The 22,278-nt window shown below is 52.5% G+C and overlaps 1 protein-coding gene across 1 annotated transcript; it reads right to left on the minus strand.

The window, feature by feature from the left end:
- Nucleotides 1-1,430: 1,430 nt before the first annotated feature.
- On the minus strand, nucleotides 1,431-20,395 carry c8h1orf52 (chromosome 8 C1orf52 homolog). Its single transcript, XM_048538613.2, has 3 exons — nucleotides 20,087-20,395; nucleotides 4,344-4,530; nucleotides 1,431-2,289 (listed from the first exon to the last, which is right to left on the minus strand). Exons 1-3 carry the CDS (start codon nucleotides 20,339-20,341, stop codon nucleotides 2,129-2,131), a joined length of 603 nt encoding a protein of 200 aa, XP_048394570.1. The 5' UTR covers nucleotides 20,342-20,395; the 3' UTR covers nucleotides 1,431-2,128.
- Nucleotides 20,396-22,278: the final 1,883 nt, after the last annotated feature.

Here is a 22,278-nt window from a genome sequence, read left to right on the forward strand (position 1 = left end):
CTGAGCTATGTAGACATTTGATAGGACCAGACCCATATTCCCTGGAATTTCCACAAATGAGATATGGAATTTAAACACAAATTTCCTCAGGGGTTTAAAAAGGTGGATGCTGAGAAAATGTACCTCCTGGTTGGGGACTCTAGAACAGCATCTCAGTATAAGAATAAGAGGCCAGCCATATGAGACAAGGAGAAATTTCTTCACTCGGCTTTGTGAATCTGTGGAATGCTTTACCTCCACATTTTGAAAACTTTTTCACTAAATACACTCAAGACAGAGCACTGGGAATGAAATGATGTGGTGATAATGCAAGAACATACAGGTAAGGCAGATGATCAGTCATGACCGTTTCAATGGCACAAACAGGCTCAAAGCCATTTTGTTCCTATTTCCCACGTTATAACCTGTGTTGAGAATATCTGGTGACAGATTTCGTTTCTATGATTAATCTTATCAATAAGTTCAAAAGATTAAGAAAGCAACTTGAATGCTTTTTTAACAAATAAAAGACCAAGCCCCTGCCTTGTCTTGTACTGATGTACCAATTACAGTAAACCTGCAAACTCCATGACTCCACAAGCTAAATTCAGTCACACACTGGATAGGATTGAGAGAGCCCTCTGGTGACTGAAGTTTCTAAAGTTGGTAAAGTACACCAACCTTTAACTCTCTCCTTCCCCAATCCTGTCACAGCTACAGCTCGTTGTTCGAAAGGATGGCACAAAAACAGGGTTTGATTCAGTTTTGTAATTCAGATTGCAAGCTTCATCTCTAAAAGGTTTCTCTTCACAAGTTTCACCACTATTCTTATGCACCCGTGATATTTTTCACCTAATTATTTTAAACGTAGATACTGCTAAATTCATGTGATAGGATTCTCATGCAAGGTTCTATCATCTAAAGGAATACAGTTCACACCTAAACCTGCTGCCTGATCCTACATGAGCTGCTGTTTCTCCTGCAAAGCCATGGTAAATTAATGCTGCTCATGTCAACTTTATTGCAATGTCATTTTACTATTTCCTTGAAAACCTACAGCAGAGAATGCAGGGCTAAATTACTGCCCATTTCTTTCCCAAATTAAGCCATTAGAGGTAGAAAGAGCAAGAGTTTAATTAAGACCAACATGCCTGTACTTGCAAATGAAAAGCTTCTTTAGATGCATTTTATTCACTTGAAGCTTCTGCAACTAGAAACATGTAAAGCTGTAGTATTACAAAATACTACAGCACAGAAACAGGCCATTCGACCCAATGGTCTGTTCTGTTATTTATGCTCCACATTAGCCTTCTCTCCCCTTCACTGAATCCTCTTAGAATATCCTTCTGTTCCTTTGTCCATAATCTGCTCATCCAGCTTTAAATGCAGTTATGTTGTTTGTTCAATCAATACTGGTGTAAGTTCTGTTCACAAAGTAAAGATAATTCTCCTGAATTCCACATTGGGTTTATTAGTGACTATTTTACATTAATGAACTCCACTTCGAGTCTGTCTTCACTGTATACATCACATACACCCTTGGCCACATCATCCCATTCAGGGCAGGGTTCACCTGTAACCACAAACCTGTGACTTTCAATGGCAACTGTGACTGAATACTAGAACATCAAGACGATACTAGAACAAGTACAGGACAAGCCTGTGTGTAGGCTGTGCTAAGATATTTTACATTGTGTTCTGTCATTAGAGACGTTGTATCTCTAATTGGGAACAAACTAAACCTGCTTCACAGTACTTGAGTCATCTGTACAGACACCAGTTTGACCGCTACACGAGCCAAACTGGAACACTGGCAAAGTTTCTACTTAAATCAACACCAGCTGCATCATGTCCAAGTGCCAACTTTCTCAGTTTAAAAAAAGTTGTGTCAAGTCCACACTGAAAGGTCAGCACTTCTAAACCATTGTGCTGCTGCTTTCTGTCAGCACTCTGCAAAGGTTCAACTCTTATTTATTTGAAAAGGACGAGTGAACAATAGATTAAGTTTTAGTTTGAAGAATTTCCCACTGCACAATCCACACAGCAATCGCAACAAGTTTTGCTCCTGCATCTTTAATCCAGAGTGCTTGTCTTCAGGCTGAATAAGGTAAACTCCACGGAGAAGGGACTTGTCCAGTTAACCTTGCCTTCAATCTTTTAAGGAAAACTCCTGCCTGAGAATGCGCTTTTCCTCTTCAACAAAACTTTTCTCCCTGTTGGCTTGTCCCTGATTTCGCTTACGTTTTTCCTTCTGCTGAAACGTTTCAATCTTGCGTTTCTTTGCAGACAAGTCATTCCCATCTTCTTCATCTGAAAGCAGAAAAATATTCACCCACATAAACTCAGTTTGATATCTAATGATCACATGAAAACCAACTACAATAGATTTCTTAGTTTCAGTTAGAAGTGGCCTGACTTGCAGCAAATAGAGTTAGGCAAATAAAACAGCCAATATCTTTTATTTAATTCATTCACAGTATGAGAGTGTCACTGGCCACTTACTGCCCATCCCGAATTGCCCAGACAGCAGTTAAGAGTCATCCACATTGCTGTGAGCCTGAAGTTTCATGTAGGCCAGGCCAGGTAAGTTAGGCAGACTTCCTTCACTAAAGGGCATTAGTGACCCAGATTTTCTTGACAATCAGCAATGGTTTCATGAGACTCTTAATTCCAGATCTGCCGTGGCAGGATTCGAATCCGGGTGCCCAGAACATTACCTGGGTCTCTGGATTAACCCTAACCCTATCGCCGTCACTTCCCTCTCGAGACATTTACCATAGGGAGAGTTCAACCTCCATTGCAATTCTGAGCTTTCATTTAGATAACAGCAAGAACCCAAAACAAGAAGGAAAATAGTGGAGGAAAAATTAAGTTCAAGTTTTTGGAATTTGGCTCAAATGGAAACAAACTGATGAATGATCCTGAAGCATATCTGGAGAGAGGCTAATGGTAATCTTTCAACCCTCTGTTCTGTTTGAGCTGGATTATTCAATGCATTCATACAAAAATCTAGACAGATTTTTCACAAGACTATCTTTTCCCTCACACACTCCATTAATTACCATAGAATAGTAACAGATTAATTGAATTTTGAGAAGATTGTTGCGGTGACACGCACGAGAATTCCTAGAAGCATGGCATTCCAACCGGAACTCCATCAACAAACACATTGATTTGGAGCCAATCTACCACCCTCTGAGAAAAAGAACAGGAAATGATATCACCAACACAGGAAATGATATCACCAACACAGGAAATGACATCACCAACCCAAGGAAACCTAAACATATAAATAGAAAGCGGGACATAACACCAGCGCTTCGTCGGAGGCTCACTGATGATGTTACATAGAATGGTGACGAAACGTCTGAAAAATGAACCTTCCAGCTCAGCGAGCAAACTCACATCCAGATTAATTGAAATGAAGTGGCCAATTAGGAATCTTCCAAAGTTGGCCTTACTCATGGATATGAGAATGTATCCATACAGAATACAACCAGTCCTGCAAAAGCTCACACAGGTAATTTGGAAAGCTCATAACTAAATTATAGATACAATTGAAAAATAACAAAAAACACAGAAAATAATTTTCAGATTGTCTTTTAACTTAAAAGTCCACAGCTTTCAGGAGATTTTCAAAAAAGCTTTAAGACCAGAGAAGTCTTGTTCAATCAGTAATGGCAGGAAGGAATCAGAAGCTGAAGTCTGAGAAGTAGTCAGGAGGATAGGAATCTTATAGCACAATGAACTGGCCAATAGGTCATGACGTCTGGGTGCCTACCCCCAGTATAAGGACAGCTGTAGATGAGATAGGAGGATGGTGGCCAGTGACTATGACACCCGAGAGACAGTCACTAACAGCTCTGGAAGTTGACTACTTGGAAGGCCATTGGACAACGTGAGCAGAAACAAACAGCTTAGATAACCAACAGAAAACAAAGGCCGGTTTCTTCCCATCAACCCTACTAGCCTCATTACGTGAATTATCACAATTAAAACAGCCTTCACTGGCCATGTCCTTGCAAATCTCTTCAACCCTTTCTGCTGCATGATCACATCATGCTGGATGTTGGTTAACAGATCTGGTTTGCGGTACAGAACCACCTCTCGGCTCTTAAATTCTAGGCAGTGTGATCAAGGAAGGAGAATACCCGACATGCTTTCCTAACTGCAACAGCTTCTGTCAATCATCTATCCGTGTGAGTAAGTTCACAGAATTATGACAGAGGCCAGGTCCCCATCACTTGGCATCCACAAACCTCTGGGCTCAGGATCTTCCTGAAACAAACTGACATTTAACATGGAATGTATTTAAACACAGTTAAAGTGTGCCAAGTGTTTGAGCCACTGGGGCTTGCTCCTACCTGAATCGGAGATTTCGGGCTCCTCTGGAAGCAAGGTGCGCTGTGGAGCATCCTCACCATTGTCCTGGTACATACATGACCACTTAACGGCCATGTCCACCCCTGAGGGTGGCTTTTTCTCTTCCGCTGCATATGTGTCAGGTGGAGGCACAGCATTTGTTTTCCAGACCTTGAACTCTCTTGGAGGCTGTCAAATGAGCAGAAAAATTTAGCCATGTAAACCATCAGGACAGAAAAATAAACAAACAATCCTTTCACTAAAAACAATCTTAGTTATATCAATAAAAGCCATGCTCTGATGGAAGGCCATCAAACCAAAAGGTCAACTGTTTTTCCTCTCACACGCTGCCTGATCTGCTTACTTTCTCTTCCATTTTTAAATTCTTACTGCATTTATATTAGGTATTGGGAGCGGGAGGCTGCTGGTCAGCTCAGTTGGCTGGAAGGCTGGTTTACAATGAAGACTAATATCAAGTGTTAGCATGAAGATCTCTCTTCTCAACCTCTCTCCTCACCTAAGGCATAGTGACCCTCAAATCATCACCAGTCACCGCTCGCTAATGCAACTAACACCTGAAGAAGGGCCGAGGCTCTGAAAGCATGTGGTTTCAAATAAACCTTCTGGACTATAACCTGGTGTGGTGTGATTTCTGACTTTATCTATGCCAGTCCAACGTTGGCACTTCCACATCATCTCTCCAATAACAGAGTAACTCCATGGTCCAGCAGGGCTATGAAGACTTGACCTGTAACTTTAACATATTACAAAGATGGTTCATATTTAATATTGCTTGGGTGGACTGAAGTTTTTAAAGGATTGAAGAGGTAACAAGTAGGTTAAACCAGGGAAACCCAGTGGATGTTATCTATCTAGACTTCCAAAAGGCCTTTGATACAGTGCCTCACGGGAGGCTGCTGAGCAAGGTGAGGGCCCATGGTGTACGCGGTGAGCTACTGGCTTGGATTGAGGATTGGTTGTCTGATAGAAGGCAGAGAGTTGGGATAAAAGGCTCTTTTTCGGAATGGCAACCGGTGACAAGTGGAGTCCCACAGGGTTCAGTGTTGGGATTGCAGCTGTTCACCTTGTATATTAATGATCTGGATGAAGGGACTGGGAGCATTCTGGCGAAATCTGCCGATGATATGAAGATAGGTGGACAGGCAGGTAGTACTGAAGAGGTGGGGAAGCTGCAGAAAGATTTAGACAGTTTAGGAGAGTGGTCCAGGAAATGGCTGATGAAATTCAATGTGAATAAATGTGAGGTTTTGCATTTTGGAAAAAAGAATACAGGCATGGACTATTTTCCAAATGGTGAGAAAATTCGCAAAGCAGAAGTACAAAGGGATCTGGGAGTGTTGGTCCAGGATTCTCTAAAAGTTAACTTGCAGCTTGAGTCTGTGAGAGAGAGCGCCTGTGTGTGAGAGAGAGAGAGCGAGCGAGCGCATGTGTGAAAGAGAGAGAGCGCGTGTGAGAGAGAGAGCGCGTGTGTGAGAGAGAGAGCGCGTGTGTGAGAGAGAGAGCGCGTGTGTGAGAGAGAGAGCGCGTGTGTGAGAGAGAGAGCGCGTGTGTGAGAGAGAGAGCGCGTGTGTGAGAGAGAGAGCGCGTGTGTGCGAGAGCGTGAGAGAGTGTGCGCGCGTGTGAGAGCGCGCGCGACAGAGAGCGCGCGAGAGAGAGCGCGCGAGAGACAGAGCGCGCGCGAGAGAGCGCGCGCGAGACAGAGCGCGCGCGAGACAGAGCGCGCGCGAGACAGAGCGCGCGCGCGGGACAGCGCGCGAGACAGCGCGCGAGAGAGAGCGCGTGTGTGCGAGAGCGCGCGAGAGAGCGCGAGAGAGAGCGCGCGAGAGAGCGCGAGAGAGAGCGCGAGAGAGAGCGCGCGAGAGAGCGCGCGCGCGAGACAGAGCGCGCGCGCGAGACAGAGCGCGCGCGAGACAGAGCGCGCGCGAGACAGAGCGCGCGCGAGACAGAGCGCGCGCGAGACAGAGCGCGCGCGAGACAGAGCGCGCGCGAGACAGAGCGCGCGCGAGACAGAGCGCGCGCGAGACAGAGCGCGCGCGAGACAGAGCGCGCGCGAGACAGAGCGCGCGCGAGACAGAGCGCGCGCGAGACAGAGCGCGCGCGAGACAGAGCGCGCGCGAGACAGAGCGCGCGCGAGACAGAGCGCGCGCGAGACAGAGCGCGCGCGAGACAGAGCGCGCGCGAGACAGAGCGCGCGCGAGACAGAGCGCGCGCGAGACAGAGCGCGCGCGAGACAGAGCGCGCGCGAGACAGAGCGCGCGCGAGACAGAGCGCGCGCGAGACAGAGCGCGCGCGAGACAGAGCGCGCGCGAGACAGAGCGCGCGCGAGACAGAGCGCGCGCGAGACAGAGCGCGCGCGAGACAGAGCGCGCGCGAGACAGAGCGCGCGCGAGACAGAGCGCGCGCGAGACAGAGCGCGCGCGAGACAGAGCGCGCGCGAGACAGAGCGCGCGCGAGACAGAGCGCGCGCGAGACAGAGCGCGCGCGAGACAGAGCGCGAGCGAGAGAGAGCGCGCGCGAGAGAGAGCGCGCGCGAGACAGAGCGAGAGAGAGCGCGCGCGAGACAGAGCGAGAGAGAGCGCGCGCGAGACAGAGCGAGAGAGAGCGCGAGAGAGAGCGCGAAAGAGAGAGCGCGAAAGAGAGAGCGCGAAAGAGAGAGCGCGAAAGAGAGAGCGCGAAAGAGAGAGCGCGAAAGAGAGAGCGCGAAAGAGAGAGCGCGAAAGAGAGAGCGCGAAAGAGAGAGCGCGAAAGAGAGAGCGCGAAAGAGAGAGCGCGAGAGAGAGCGCGAGAGAGAGCGCGCGAGAGAGAGCGCGAGAGAGAGCGCGCGAGAGAGAGCGCGAGAGAGAGCGCGAAAGAGAGCGCGCGAGAGAGAGCGCGAGAGAGAGCGCGAGAGAGAGCGAGAGCGCGCGCGAGAGAGAACGAGAGAGAGCGCGCGCGAGAGAGAACGAGAGAGAGCGCGCGCGAGAGAGAACGAGAGAGAGCGCGCGCGAGAGAGAACGAGAGAGAGCGCGCGCGAGAGAGAACGAGAGAGAGCGCGCGCGAGAGAACGAGAGAGAGCGCGCGCGAGAGAGAGCGCGCGCGAGAGAGAGCGGGCGCGAGAGAGAGCGGGCGCGAGAGAGAGCGGGCGCGAGAGAGAGCGGGCGCGAGAGAGAGCGGGCGCGAGAGAGAGCGCGCGCGAGAGAGAGCGGGCGCGAGAGAGAGCGGGCGCGAGAGAGAGCGGGCGCGAGAGAGAGCGGGCGCGAGAGAGAGCGGGCGCGAGAGAGAGCGCGCGCGAGACAGAGCGCGCGCGAGACAGAGCGCGCGCGAGACAGAGCGCGCGCGAGACAGAGCGCGCGCGAGACAGAGCGCGCGCGAGACAGAGCGCGCGCGAGACAGAGCGCGCGCGAGACAGAGCGCGCGCGAGACAGAGCGAGAGAGAGCGCGCGCGAGACAGAGCGAGAGAGAGCGCGCGCGAGACAGAGCGAGAGAGAGCGCGCGCGAGACAGAGCGAGAGAGAGCGCGAGAGAGAGCGCGAGAGAGAGCGCGAGAGAGAGCGCGAGAGAGAGCGCGAGAGAGAGCGCGAGAGAGAGCGCGAGAGAGAGCGCGAGAGAGAGCGCGAAAGAGAGCGCGAAAGAGAGAGCGCGAAAGAGAGAGCGCGAAAGAGAGAGCGCGAAAGAGAGAGCGCGAAAGAGAGAGCGCGAGAGAGAGAGCGCGAGAGAGAGAGCGCGAGAGAGAGAGCGCGAGAGAGAGAGCGCGAGAGAGAGAGCGCGAGAGAGAGAGCGCGAGAGAGAGAGCGCGAGAGAGAGAGCGCGAGAGAGAGCAAGAGAGAGCGCGCGCGCGAGAGCGAGAGAGAGCGCGCGCGAGAGAGCGAGAGAGAGCGCGCGCGAGAGAGAGAGCGAGAAAGAGCGCGCGCGAGAGAGAGCGCGCGCGAGACAGAGCGAGAGAGAGCGCGCGCGAGACAGAGCGAGAGACAGCGCGCGCGAGACAGAGCGAGAGAGAGCGCGCGCGAGACAGAGCGAGAGAGAGCGCGCGCGAGACAGAGCGAGAGAGAGCGCGCGCGAGACAGAGCGAGAGAGAGCGCGCGCGAGACAGAGCGAGAGAGAGCGCGCGCGAGACAGAGCGAGAGAGAGCGCGCGCGAGACAGAGCGAGAGAGAGCGCGCGCGAGACAGAGCGAGAGAGAGCGCGCGCGAGACAGAGCGAGAGAGAGCGCGCGCGAGACAGAGCGAGAGAGAGCGCGCGCGAGACAGAGCGAGAGAGAGCGCGCGCGAGACAGAGCGAGAGAGAGCGCGCGAGACAGAGCGAGAGAGAGCGCGCGCGCGAGACAGAGCGAGAGAGAGCGCGCGCGCGAGACAGAGCGAGAGAGAGCGCGCGCGCGAGACAGAGCGAGAGAGCGCGCGCGAGACAGAGCGAGAGAGAGCGCGCGCAAGACAGAGCGCGCGCGGGGGAGAGAGCGTGCGGGGGAGAGAGCGCGCGGGGGAGAGAGCGAGACAGAGCGTGCGCGAGAGCGAGAGAGAGAGAGCGAGAGAGAGAGCGAGAGAGAGCGCGCGAGAGAGAGAGCGCGCGCGAGAGAGAGCGAGAGAGAGAGCGAGAGAGCGAGCGAGAGAGCGAGCGCGAGAGAGAGCGAGAGAGCGCGCGCGAGAGAGAGCGAGAGAGCGCGCGCGAGAGAGAGCGAGAGAGCGCGCGCGAGAGAGAGCGAGAGAGCGCGCGCGAGAGAGAGCGAGAGAGCGCGCGCGAGAGAGAGCGAGAGAGCGCGCGCGAGAGAGAGCGAGAGAGCGCGCGCGAGAGCGAGCGAGAGAGCGCGCGCGAGAGCGAGCGAGAGAGCGAGCGAGAGAGCGCGCGCGAGAGCGAGCGAGAGAGCGCGCGCGAGAGAGAGCGCGCGCGAGACAGAGCGAGAGAGAGCGCGCGCGAGACAGAGCGAGAGAGAGCGCGAGAGAGAGCGCGAGAGAGAGAGCGCGAGAGAGAGAGCGCGAGAGAGAGAGCGCGAGAGAGAGAGCGCGAAAGAGAGAGCGCGAAAGAGAGAGCGCGAAAGAGAGAGCGCGAAAGAGAGAGCGCGAAAGAGAGAGCGCGAAAGAGAGAGCGCGAAAGAGAGAGCGCGAAAGAGAGAGCGCGAAAGAGAGAGCGCGAAAGAGAGAGCGCGAGAGAGAGCTCGAGAGAGAGCAAGAGAGCGCGCGCGAGAGCGAACGAGAGAGAGCGCGCGCGAGAGCGAACGAGAGAGAGCGCGCGCGAGAGCGAACGAGAGAGAGCGCGCGCGAGAGCGAACGAGAGAGAGCGCGCGCGAGAGCGAACGAGAGAGAGCGCGCGCGAGAGCGAACGAGAGAGAGCGCGCGCGAGAGAGAACGAGAGAGAGCGCGCGCGAGAGAGAACGAGAGAGAGCGCGCGCGAGAGAGAACGAGAGAGAGCGCGCGCGAGAGAGAACGAGAGAGAGCGCGCGCGAGAGAGAACGAGAGAGAGCGCGCGCGAGAGAGAACCAGAGAGAGCGCGCGCGAGAGAGAACCAGAGAGAGCGCGCGCGAGAGAGAGCGAGAGAGCGCGCGCGCGAGAGAGCGAGAAAGAGCGCGCGCGCGAGAGAGCGAGAAAGAGCGCGCGCGAGAGAGAGCGAGAGCGAGAAAGAGCGCGCGCGAGAGAGAGCGCGCGCGAGACAGAGCGAGAGAGAGCGCGCGCGAGACAGAGCGAGAGAGAGCGCGCGCGAGACAGAGCGAGAGAGAGCGCGCGCGAGACAGAGCGAGAGAGAGCGCGCGCGAGACAGAGCGAGAGAGAGCGCGCGCGAGACAGAGCGAGAGAGAGCGCGCGCGAGACAGAGCGAGAGAGAGCGCGCGCGAGACAGAGCGAGAGAGAGCGCGCGCGAGACAGAGCGAGAGAGAGCGCGCGCGAGACAGAGCGAGAGAGAGCGCGCGCGAGACAGAGCGAGAGAGAGCGCGCGCGAGACAGAGCGAGAGAGAGCGCGCGCGCGAGACAGAGCGAGAGAGAGCGCGCGCGCGAGACAGAGCGAGAGAGAGCGCGCGCGCGAGACAGAGCGAGAGAGAGCGCGCGCGCGAGACAGAGCGAGAGAGAGCGCGCGCGAGACAGAGCGAGAGAGCGCGCGCGAGACAGAGCGAGAGAGAGCGCGCGCGAGACAGAGCGCGCGCGGGGGAGAGAGCGTGCGGGGGAGAGAGCGCGCGCGAGAGAGAGCGAGACAGAGCGAGAGAGAGCGCGCGCGAGACAGAGCGAGAGAGAGCGCGAGAGAGAGCGCGAGAGAGAGCGCGAGAGAGAGCGCGAGAGAGAGCGCGAGAGAGAGCGCGAAAGAGAGAGCGCGAAAGAGAGAGCGCGAAAGAGAGAGCGCGAAAGAGAGAGCGCGAGAGAGAGAGCGCGAAAGAGAGAGCGCGAAAGAGAGAGCGCGAGAGAGAGCGCGAGAGCGCGCGCGAGAGAGAGCGAGAGAGAGCGCGCGCGAGAGAGAGCGAGAGAGAGCGCGCGCGAGAGCGAACGAGAGAGAGCGCGCGCGAGAGAGAACGAGAGAGAGCGCGCGCGAGAGAGAACGAGAGAGAGCGCGCGCGAGAGAGAACGAGAGAGAGCGCGCGCGAGAGAGAACGAGAGAGAGCGCGCGCGAGAGAGAACGAGAGAGAGCGCGCGCGAGAGAGAACGAGAGAGAGCGCGCGCGAGAGAGAACGAGAGAGAGCGCGCGCGAGAGAGAACGAGAGAGAGCGCGCGCGAGAGAGAACGAGAGAGAGCGCGCGCGAGAGAGAACGAGAGAGAGCGCGCGCGAGAGAGAACGAGAGAGAGCGCGCGCGAGAGAGAACGAGAGAGAGCGCGCGCGAGAGAGAACCAGAGAGAGCGCGCGCGAGAGAGAACCAGAGAGAGCGCGCGCGAGAGAGAGCGAGAGAGCGCGCGCGCGAGAGAGCGAGAGAGAGCGCGCGAGAGAGAGCGAGAGCGAGAGAGAGCGCGCGCGAGAGAGAGCGCGCGCGAGACAGAGCGCGCGCGAGACAGAGCGCGCGCGAGACAGAGCGCGCGCGAGACAGAGCGCGCGCGAGACAGAGCGCGCGCGAGACAGAGCGCGCGCGAGACAGAGCGCGCGCGAGACAGAGCGAGAGAGAGCGCGCGCGAGACAGAGCGAGAGAGAGCGCGCGCGAGACAGAGCGAGAGAGAGCGCGCGCGAGACAGAGCGAGAGAGAGCGCGCGCGAGACAGAGCGAGAGAGAGCGCGCGCGCGAGACAGAGCGAGAGAGAGCGCGCGCGCGAGACAGAGCGAGAGAGAGCGCGCGCGCGAGACAGAGCGAGAGAGAGCGCGCGCGCGAGACAGAGCGAGAGAGAGCGCGCGCGCGAGACAGAGCGAGAGAGAGCGCGCGCGCGAGACAGAGCGAGAGAGAGCGCGCGCGCGAGACAGAGCGAGAGAGAGCGCGCGCGCGAGACAGAGCGAGAGAGAGCGCGCGCGCGAGACAGAGCGAGAGAGAGCGCGCGCGAGAGCGAGAGAGAGAGAGCGAGAGAGAGAGAGCGAGAGCGCGCGCGAGAGAGAGCGCGCGCGAGAGAGAGCGCGCGCGAGAGAGAGCGCGCGCGAGAGAGAGCGCGCGCGAGAGAGAGCGCGCGCGAGAGAGAGCGCGCGCGAGAGAGCGCGCGCGCGAGAGAGCGCGCGCGCGAGAGAGCGCGCGCGCGAGAGAGCGCGCGCGCGAGAGAGAGCGCGCGCGAGAGAGAGCGCGCGCGAGAGAGAGCGCGAGAGAGAGCGAGAGAGCGCGCGAGAGAGAGCGAGAGAGCGCGCGCGAGAGAGAGCGAGAGAGCGCGCGCGAGAGAGAGCGAGAGAGCGCGCGCGAGAGAGAGCGAGAGAGCGCGCGCGAGAGAGAGCGAGAGAGCGCGCGCGAGAGAGAGCGCGCGAGAGAGAGCGAGAGAGCGCGCGCGAGAGAGAGCGAGAGAGCGCGCGCGAGAGAGAGCGAGAGAGCGCGCGCGAGAGAGAGCGAGAGAGCGCGCGCGAGAGAGAGCGAGAGAGCGCGCGCGAGAGAGAGCGAGAGAGCGCGCGCGAGAGAGAGCGAGAGAGCGCGCGCGAGAGAGAGCGAGAGAGCGCGCGCGAGAGAGAGCGAGAGAGCGCGCGCGAGAGAGAGCGAGAGAGCGCGCGCGAGAGAGAGCGAGAGAGCGCGCGCGAGAGCGAGCGAGAGAGCGCGCGCGAGAGCGAGCGAGAGAGCGCGCGCGAGAGAGAGCGAGAGAGCGCGCGCGAGAGCGAGCGAGAGAGCGCGCGCGAGAGCGAGAGAGAGCGCGCGCGAGAGAGAGCGCGCGCGAGAGAGAGCGCGAGAGAGCGCGCGAGAGAGAGCGAGAGAGCGCGCGCGAGAGAGAGCGAGAGAGCGCGCGCGAGAGAGAGCGAGAGAGCGCGCGCGAGAGAGAGCGAGAGAGCGCGCGCGAGAGAGAGCGAGAGAGCGCGCGCGAGAGAGAGCGAGAGAGCGCGCGCGAGAGAGAGCGAGAGAGCGCGCGCGAGAGAGAGCGAGAGAGCGCGCGCGAGAGAGAGCGAGAGAGCGCGCGCGAGAGAGAGCGAGAGAGCGCGCGCGAGAGAGAGCGAGAGAGCGCGCGCGAGAGAGCGAGAGAGAGCGCGCGCGAGAGAGCGAGAGAGAGCGCGCGCGAGACAGAGCGAGAGAGCGCGCGCGAGACAGAGCGAGAGAGAGCGCGCGCGAGACAGAGCGAGAGAGAGCGCGCGCGCGACAGAGCGAGAGAGAGCGCGCGCGAGAGAGAACGAGCGAGAGAGAGTATATGAGTGTATATGTGGGTGAGTGTGTATATGTGGGTGAGTGTGTATATGTGGGTGAGTGTGTATATGAGTGTATATGTGGGTGAGTGTGTATATGTGGGTGAGTGTGTATATGAGTGTATATGTGGGTAAGTGTGTATATGAGTGTGAGTGTGTGTATGAGTGTATATGTGTGTGAGTGTGTATATGAGTGTATATGTGGGTGAGTGTGTGTATGAGTGTATATGTGGGTGAGTGTATATGTGGGTGAGTGTATATGTGGGTGAGTGTATATGTGGGTGAGTGTATATGTGGGTGAGTGTATATGTGGGTGAGTGTGTGTATATGAGTGTATACGTGGGTGAGTGTGTATGTGTGTATATGTGGGTGCGTGTATATGAGTGTATATGTGGGTGAGTGTGTATATGTGGGTGAGTGTGTGTATGTGGGTGAGTGTGTGTATGTGGGTGAGTGTGTGTATGTGGGTGAGTGTGTATATGTGGGTGAGTGTGTATATGAGTGCATATGTGGGTGAGTGTGTATATGAGTGTGAGTGTATATATGAGTGTGAATGTGTGTATGAGCGTATATGTGGGTGAGTGTGTATATGAGTGTATATGTGGGTGAGTGTGTACATGAGTGTGAGTGTGTGTATGAGTGTATATGTGGGTGAGTGTGTATATGAGTGCATATGTGGGTGAGTGTGTATATGAGTGTGAGTGTGTATATGAGTGTGAGTGTGTGTATGAGTGTATATGAGTGTATATGTGGGTGAGTGTGTATATGTGTGTGTGTGTATATGTGGGTGAGTGTGTATACGAGTGTATATGTGGGTGAGTGTGTATATGTGGGTGAGTGTGTATATGTGGGTGAGTGTGTATATGAGTGTATATGTGGGTGAGTGTGTGTATGAGTGTATATGTGGGTGAGTGTATATGTGGGTGAGTGTATATGTGCGTGACTGTATATATGAGTGTATATGTGTGTGTGTGTATATGTGGGTGAGTGTGTGTATGAGTGTATATGTGGGTGAGTGTGTGTATGAGTGTATATGTGAGTGAGTGTGTATATGTGGGTGAGTGTGTATATGAGTGTATATGTGGGTGAGTGTGTATATGAGTGTATATGTGGGTGAGTGTGTATATGAGTGTATATGTGGGTGAGTGTGTGTATGAGTGTATATGTGGGTGAGTGTATATGTGGGTGAGTGTATATGTGGGTGAGTGTATATGTGGGTGAGTGTATATGTGGGTGAGTGTATATGTGGGTGAGTGTATATGTGCGTGACTGTATATATGAGTGTATATGTGTGTGTGTATATGTGGGTGAGTGTGTGTATGAGTGTATATGTGGGTGAGTGTGTGTATGAGTGTATATGTGAGTGAGTGTGTATATGTGGGTGAGTGTGTGTATGAGTGTATATGTGGGTGAGTGTGTATATGAGTGTATATGTGGGTGAGTGTGTATATGTGGGTGAGTGTGTGTATGTGGGTGAGTGTGTGTATGTGGGTGTATATGTGGGTGAGTGTGTATGAGTGTATATGTGGGTGAGTGTGTATATGTGGGTGAGTGTGTATATGAGTGTATATGTGGGTGAGTGTGTATATGTGGGTGAGTGTGTATATGTGGGTGAGTGTGTATATGTGGGTGAGTGTGTGTATATGAGTGTATATGTGGGTGAGTGTGTATATGAGTGTGAGTGTGTATATGAGTGTATATGTGGGTAAGTGTGTATATGAGTGTGAGTGTGTGTATGAGTGTAGATGTGGGTGAGTGTGTATATGAGTGTATATGTGGGTGAGTGTGTATATGTGTGTGAGTGTGTATATGAGTGTATATGTGTGTGAGTGTGTATGTGGGTGAGTGTGTGTATGAGTGTATATGTGGTTGAGTGTGTATATGTGTGTGAGTGTGTATATGAGTGTATATGTGGGTGAGTGTGTGTATGAGTGTATATGTGGGTGAGTGTATATGTGGGTGAGTGTATATGTGGGTGAGTGTATATGTGGGTGAGTGTATATGTGGGTGAGTGTGTGTATATGAGTGTATACGTGGGTGAGTGTGTATGTGTGTATATGTGGGTGTGTGTATATGAGTGTATATGCGGGTGAGTGTGTATATGTGGGTGAGTGTGTGTATGTGGGTGAGTGTGTATATGTGGGTGAGTGTGTGTATGTGGGTGAGTGTGTGTATGTGGGTGAGTGTGTGTATGTGGGTGAGTGTGTGTATGTGGGTGAGTGTGTATATGTGGGTGAGTGTGTATATGTGGGTGAGTATGTGTATATGAGTGTATATGTGGGTGAGTGTGTATAGAACATAGAACATAGAACAGTACAGCACAGAACAGGCCCTTCAGCCCACAATGTTGTGCCGACCATTGATCCTCATGTATGCACCCTCAAATTTCTGTGACCATATGCGTGTCCAGCAGTCTCTTAAATGACCCCAATGACCTTGCTTCCACAACTGCTGCTGGCAACGCATTCCATGCTCTCACAACTCTCTGCGTAAAGAACCTGCCTCTGACATCCCCTCTATACTTTCCACCAAACAGCTTAAAACTATGACCCCTCGTGCTAGCCATTTCTGCCCTGGGAAATAGTCTCTGGCTATCAACTCTATCTATGCCTCTCATTATCTTGTATATGTGGGTGAGTGTGTATATGAGTGTATATGAGTGTATATGTGGGTGAGTGTGTATATGAGTGAGAGTGTGTATATGAGTGTATATGTGGGTGAGTGTGTATATGAGTGTGAGTGTGTGTATGAGTGTATATGTGGGTGAGTGTGTATATGAGTGTATATGTGGGTGAGTGTGTATATGTGGGTGAGTGTGTATATGTGGGTGAGTGTGTATATGAGTGTATATGTGGGTGAGTGTGTACATGAGTGTGAGTGTGTGTATGAGTGTATATGTGGGTGAGTGTGTATATGAGTGCATATGTGGGTGAGTGTGTATATGAGTGCATATGTGGGTGAGTGTGTGTATGAGTGTATATGTGGGTGAGTGTGTATATGAGTGTGTGTATATGAGTGTATATGTGGGTGAGTGTGTATATGTGGGTGAGTGTGTATATGTGGGTGAGTGTGTATATGAGTGTATATGTGGGTGAGTGTGTATATGTGGGTGAGTGTGTGTATATGTGGGTGAGTGTATATGTGGGTGAGTGTATATGTGGGTGAGTGTGTATGTGGGTGAGTGTGTATATGAGGGTGAGTGTGTATATGTGGGTGAGTGTGTGTATGTGGGTGAGTGTGTGTATGTGGGTGAGTGTGTGTATGTGGGTGAGTGTGTGTATGTGGGTGAGTGTGTGTATGAGTGTATATGTGTGTGTGTGTATATGTGGGTGAGTGTGTGTATGAGTGTATATGTGGGCGAGTGTGTATATGTGGGTGAGTGTGTGTATGTGGGTGAGTGTGTGTATGTGGGTGAGTGTGTATGTGGGTGAGTGTGTGTATGAGTGTATATGTGTGTGTGTATATGTGGGTGAGTGTGTGTATGAGTGTATTTGTGGGTGAGTGTGTATATGTGGGTGAGTGTGTATATGAGTGTATATGTGGGTGAGTGTGTATATGTGGGTGAGTGTGTGTATGTGGGTGAGTGTGTGTATGTGGGTGAGTGTGTGTATGAGTGTATATGTGGGTGAGTGTGTATATGTGGGTGAGTGTGTATATGAGGGTGAGTGTGTATATGAGGGTGAGTGTGTATATGAGGGTGAGTGTGTATATGTGGGTGAGTGTGTATATGAGTGTATATGTGGGTGAGTGTGTATATGTGGGTGAGTGTGTATATGTGGGTGAGTGTGTATATGTGGGTGAGTGTGTGTATGAGTGTATATGTGGGTGAGTGTGTGTATGTGGGTGAGTGTATGTGGGTGAGTGTGTGTATGTGTGTATATGTGGGTGAGTGTGTATATGTGGGTGAGTGTGTATATGTGGGTGAGTGTGTATATGAGTGTATATGTGGGTGAGTGTGTATATGTGGGTGAGTGTGTGTATGAGTGTATATGTGGGTGAGTGTATATGTGGGTGAGTGTATATGTGGGTGAGTGTGTATGTGGGTGAGTGTGTGTATGTGGGTGAGTGTGTGTATGTGGGTGAGTGTGTGTATGTGGGTGAGTGTGTGTATGTGGGTGAGTGTGTGTATGTGGGTGAGTGTGTGTATGTGTGTATATGTGGGTGAGTGTGTGTATGTTGGTGAGAGTGTGTATGAGTGTATATGTGTGTGTGTATATGTGGGTGGGTGTGTGTATGTGTGTATATCTGGGTGAGTGTGTATATGAGTGTATATGTGGGTGAGTGTGTATATGTGGGTGAGTGTGTGTATGAGTGTATATGTGGGTGAGTGTGTGTATGTGGGTGAGTGTGTGTATGTGTGTATATGTGGGTGAGTGTGTATGTGGGTGAGTGTGTATATGTGGGTGAGTGTATATATGAGTGTATATGTGGGTGAGTGTGTATATGTGGGTGAGTGTATGAGTGTATATGTGTGTGTGTGTATATGTGGGTGAGTGTGTATATGTGGGTGAGTGTGTATATGTGGGTGAGTGTGTATATGTTGGTGAGTGTGTATATGTTGGTGAGTGTGTATATGTTGGTGAGTGTGTATGTGGGTGAGTGTGTATGTGGGTGAGTGTGTATGTGGGTGAGTGTGTATATGTGGGTGAGGATGTGTATATGAGTGTATATGTGGGTGAGTGTGTATAGAACATAGAACAGTACAGCACAGAACAGGCCCTTCAGCCCACAATGTTGTGCCGACCATTGATCCTCATGTATGCACCCTCAAATTTCTGTGACCATATGCATGTCCAGCAGTCTCTTAAATGACCCCAATGACCTTGCTTCCACAACTGCTGCTGGCAACGCATTCCATGCTCTCACAACTCTCTGCGTAAAGAACCTGCCTCTGACATCCCCTCTATACTTTCCACCAAACAGCTTAAAACTATGACCCCTCGTGCTAGCCATTTCTGCCCTGGGAAATAGAATTGATAGCCAGAGACTATCTATGCCTCTCATTATCTTGTATATGTGGGTGAGTGTGTATACGAGTGTATATGTGGGTGAGTGTGTATATGAGTGTGAGTGTGTATATGAGTGTATATGTGGGTGAGTGTGTATATGAGTGTGAGTGTGTGTATGAGTGTATATGTGGGTGAGTGTGTATATGAGTGTATATGTGGGTGAGTGTGTATATGTGGGTGAGTGTGTGTATGTGGGTGAGTGTGTGTATGAGTGTATATGTGTGTGTGTATATGTGGGTGAGTGTGTGTATGAGTGTATATATGTGGGTGAGTGTGTATATGTGGGTGAGTGTGTGTATGTGGGTGAGTGTGTGTATGTGGGTGAGTGTGTGTATGTGGGTGAGTGTGTGTATGAGTGTATATGTGTGTGTGTGTATATGTGGGTGAGTGTGTGTATATGAGTGTATATGTGGGTGAGTGTGTATATGTGGGTGTGTGTATATGAGTGTATATGTGGGTGAGTGTGTATATGTGGGTGAGTGTGTATATGTGGGTGAGTGTGTGTATGAGTGTATATGTGGGTGAGTGTGTATATGTGGGTGAGTGTGTGTATGTGGGTGAGTGTGTGTATGTGGGTGAGTGTGTGTATGAGTGTATGTGGGTGAGTGTGTATATGTGGGTGAGTGTGTGTATGAGTGTATATGTGGGTGAGTGTGTATATGAGTGTATATGTGGGTGAGTGTGTATATGTGGGTGTGTGTATATGAGTGTATATGTGGGTGAGTGTGTATATGTGGGTGAGTGTGTATATTTGGGTGAGTGTGTGTATGAGTGTATATGTGGGTGTGTGTGTATATGTGGGTGAGAGTGTGTATGAGTGTATATGTGGGTGAGTGTATATGTGGGTGAGTGTATATGTGGGTGAGTGTATATGTGGGTGAGTGTATATGTGGGTGAGTGTATATGTGGGTGAGTGTATATGTGGGTGAGTGTGTATATGAGTGTATATGTGGGTGAGTGTGTATATGTGGGTGAGTGTGTATGTGGGTGAGTGTGTGTATGTGGGTGAGTGTGTGTATGTGGGTGAGTGTGTGTATGAGTGTATATGTGTGTGTGTGTATATGTGGGTGAGTGTGTATATGAGTGTATATGTGGGTGAGTGTGTATATGTGGGTGTGTGTATATGAGTGTATATGTGGGTGAGTGTGTATATGTGGGTGAGTGTGTATATTTGGGTGAGTGTGTGTATGAGTGTATATGTGGGTGAGTGTGTATATGTGGGTGAGAGTGTGTATGAGTGTATATGTGGGTGAGTGTATATGTGGGTGAGTGTATATGTGGGTGAGTGTATATGTGGGTGAGTGTGTATATGAGTGTATATGTGGGTGAGTGTGTATATGTGGGTGAGTGTGTATGTGGGTGAGTGTGTGTATGTGGGTGAGTGTGTGTATGTGGGTGAGTGTGTGTATGAGTGTATATGTGTGTGTGTGTATATGTGGGTGAGTGTGTATATGAGTGTATATGTGGGTGAGTGTGTATATGAGTGTATATGTGGGTGAGTGTGTGTATGTGGGTGAGTGTGTGTATGTGTGTGTATGTGGGTGAGTGTGTATATGTGGGTGAGTGTGTATGAGTGTATATGTGGGTGAGTGTGTATATGTGGGTGAGTGTGTGTATGTGGGTGAGTGTGTGTATGTGGGTGAGTGTGTGTATGAGGGTGAGTGTGTATATGAGTGTGTATGTGTGTGAGTGTATATGTGGGTGAGTGTGTATATGTGGGTGAGTATGTGTGTGAGTGTGTGTATGTGGGTGAGTGTGTGTATGAGTGTGATTGTGTGTATGAGTGTGAGTGTGTGTATGAGTGTGAGTGTGTGTATGAGTGTGTGTATGAGTGTGAGTGTGTATGTGGGTGAGTGTGTGTATGAGTGTGAGTGTGTGTATGAGTGTGTGTGAGTGTGTATGAGTGTGAGTGTGCATGTGGGTGAGTGTGGGTCAAACTGCGGTCCTTCCTGTTCCCTGGTGTCCACTTTGTTTCTGTCCGGGTACATGCGCAGGTCATTGTTGAAGAATAAATACACTTTTGACCTTCCGGACTCTGCTCTCACCTCCTCCGGGGCCCTCACGACCCGCTTCTCCCAGTTGATGAGGCCGCTCCCCGGCCTGCCCAGGAAGCTGGGTCTGGAGACGCTGCTGAACAGCTCGTCCGGCCGGGGCAGGGCGGCCTGCGAGCCCGGGACCTGGGCCCGGGCCTGGTCACCGCCACCGCCCGGCTCCGGGACACCCACATCCGGCTCCGGCTCGCTGTCCGACCCCGAACTCCCGTAAGCGGCGAAATAGGAGAGAGGGTCCCGGTCCGCCATAGCCACCGGCACCGGCCGCCAAGGAGGCAGCGAGTGAACAACAGTGAACCCACTCAATCTGACGGGCTCGACCTCCCACACTCACCGCCCCCTGCAGGACACCATGGGAATGGGCTCTGCCCTCCCTGACTTACCGCCCCCTGTGGGTCGCCAGGGGAATGAGTTCTGACATCCGAGACCCACTGCCCCCTACGGGTCGCCAGGGGAATGAGTTCTGACATCCGAGACCCCCTGCCCCCTACGGGTCGCCAGGGGAATGAGTTCTGACATCCCAGACCCACTGCCCCCTATGGGTCTCCAGGGGAATGAGTCCTGACGTCCCAGACCCAATGTCCCCTACGGGTCTCCAGGGGAATGAGTTCTGACATCCCAGACCCACTGCCCCCTATGGGTCTCCAGGGGAATGAGTTCTGACATCCCAGACCCACTGCCCCCTATGGGTCTCCAGGGGAATGAGCTCTGACATCCCAGACCCACTGCCCCCTATGGGTCTCCAGGGGAATGAGCTCTGACATCCCAGACCTACTGCCCCCTATGGGTCTCCAGGGGAATGAGCTCTGACATCCCAGACTCACTGCCCCCTATGGGGCTCCAGGGGAATGAGTTCTGACATCCCAGACCCACTGCCCCCTATGGGTCTCCAGGGGAATGAGTTCTGACATCCCAGACCCACTGCCCCCTACGGGTCGCCAGGGGAATGAGCTCTGACATCCCAGTGTTAAAAAAATAAAGAAAACCCACAAACAGAAACTTGTCGACACACAGAATGTAGAACACTGAAAGAGTGATTTATCCCACAGCCATATTTCATGGGAGGAAGTGGAGTACATACTAGGTCAAGATGGAAATACAGAGAAAGTTTCTCATGGTTTTCGTAATAATTTGGGGCATATTGTTTTTCCTCTTAAAATAATATCAGGGCAGCAATAATTTAAAGGTATAATGAACCAAAACAGACCATCAGGTCTCCACCCCCTTCCATTCCCTCCAGAGAAATCAAGTTCAACTGTCGTTTGCTGGTAAAGTCCAGTTTTGGAAAGATTCCTTAGTTATTGGTGTGCTGCTGGGTCTAGGGTATGGAGGTGTAATGAGGGCTGGGATAGGTTGGAATTTTTATCACTGGAGTGTAGGAGTTTGAGGGGTGACCTTGTTGTAGAAACACAGAATCCCTACGGTGTGAAAGCAGGACATTCAGCCCACTGTGTCCACACTAACCCCTGAAGAGCATCCCGCCCAGATCCAGCCCCGTACCCCTAACCCTGCATTTCCCATGGCTAACCCACCCAGCCTGCACATCCCTGGACACTATGGGCAACACAGTATGGCCAATCCTCCCACACTGCACATCTTCTGGACTGTGGGAGGAAATCAGAGCATCCAGAGGAAACCCATGCAGTCACGGGGAGAACTCCACACAGACTGTCACCTGAGGGTAGATTTGAACCTGGGTCCGAACCACTGAGCCACCCCATAACTGTAGGGGTTTATAAAGCCATGAGGGTCATGGAAAGGACAAAAATGGCTAAGGTCATTTTCCCAGGGCAGGGGGGGTCAAACCTAAAGGGTGTTTTTAAGATGAGAGGACAAAGATTTAAAAGGGATATGACAGGGAACGTTTTCAGACAGCAGGTGGTTTGTAAGTGGAATGAACTGCCAGAGAAAGTGGCACAATCAGAATATTTAAAAGACATTAGGACAGGTACATGAATACAAGCAGTTTGGAGGGATATGGGCCCAAAAGCAGGCAAGTGGGACTGGTTCGGTTTGGGAAACTTGGTTGGCCATGGATGGGTTGGACTCTGGGTCTATTTCCGTGCTGTACAGCTCTATGACTTTTGACCAATGTCCTGTACAACCACAACATGGCATCCCAGCTCCTAAATTCAATGAAAGCCGAAAGAACAGCGGATGCTGTAAATCAGGAAAACAAAGTTGCT

The sequence above is a fragment of the Stegostoma tigrinum genome, chromosome 8 (genome assembly GCF_030684315.1).
Source record: "Stegostoma tigrinum isolate sSteTig4 chromosome 8, sSteTig4.hap1, whole genome shotgun sequence".
NCBI lineage: Eukaryota > Metazoa > Chordata > Chondrichthyes > Orectolobiformes > Stegostomatidae > Stegostoma > Stegostoma tigrinum.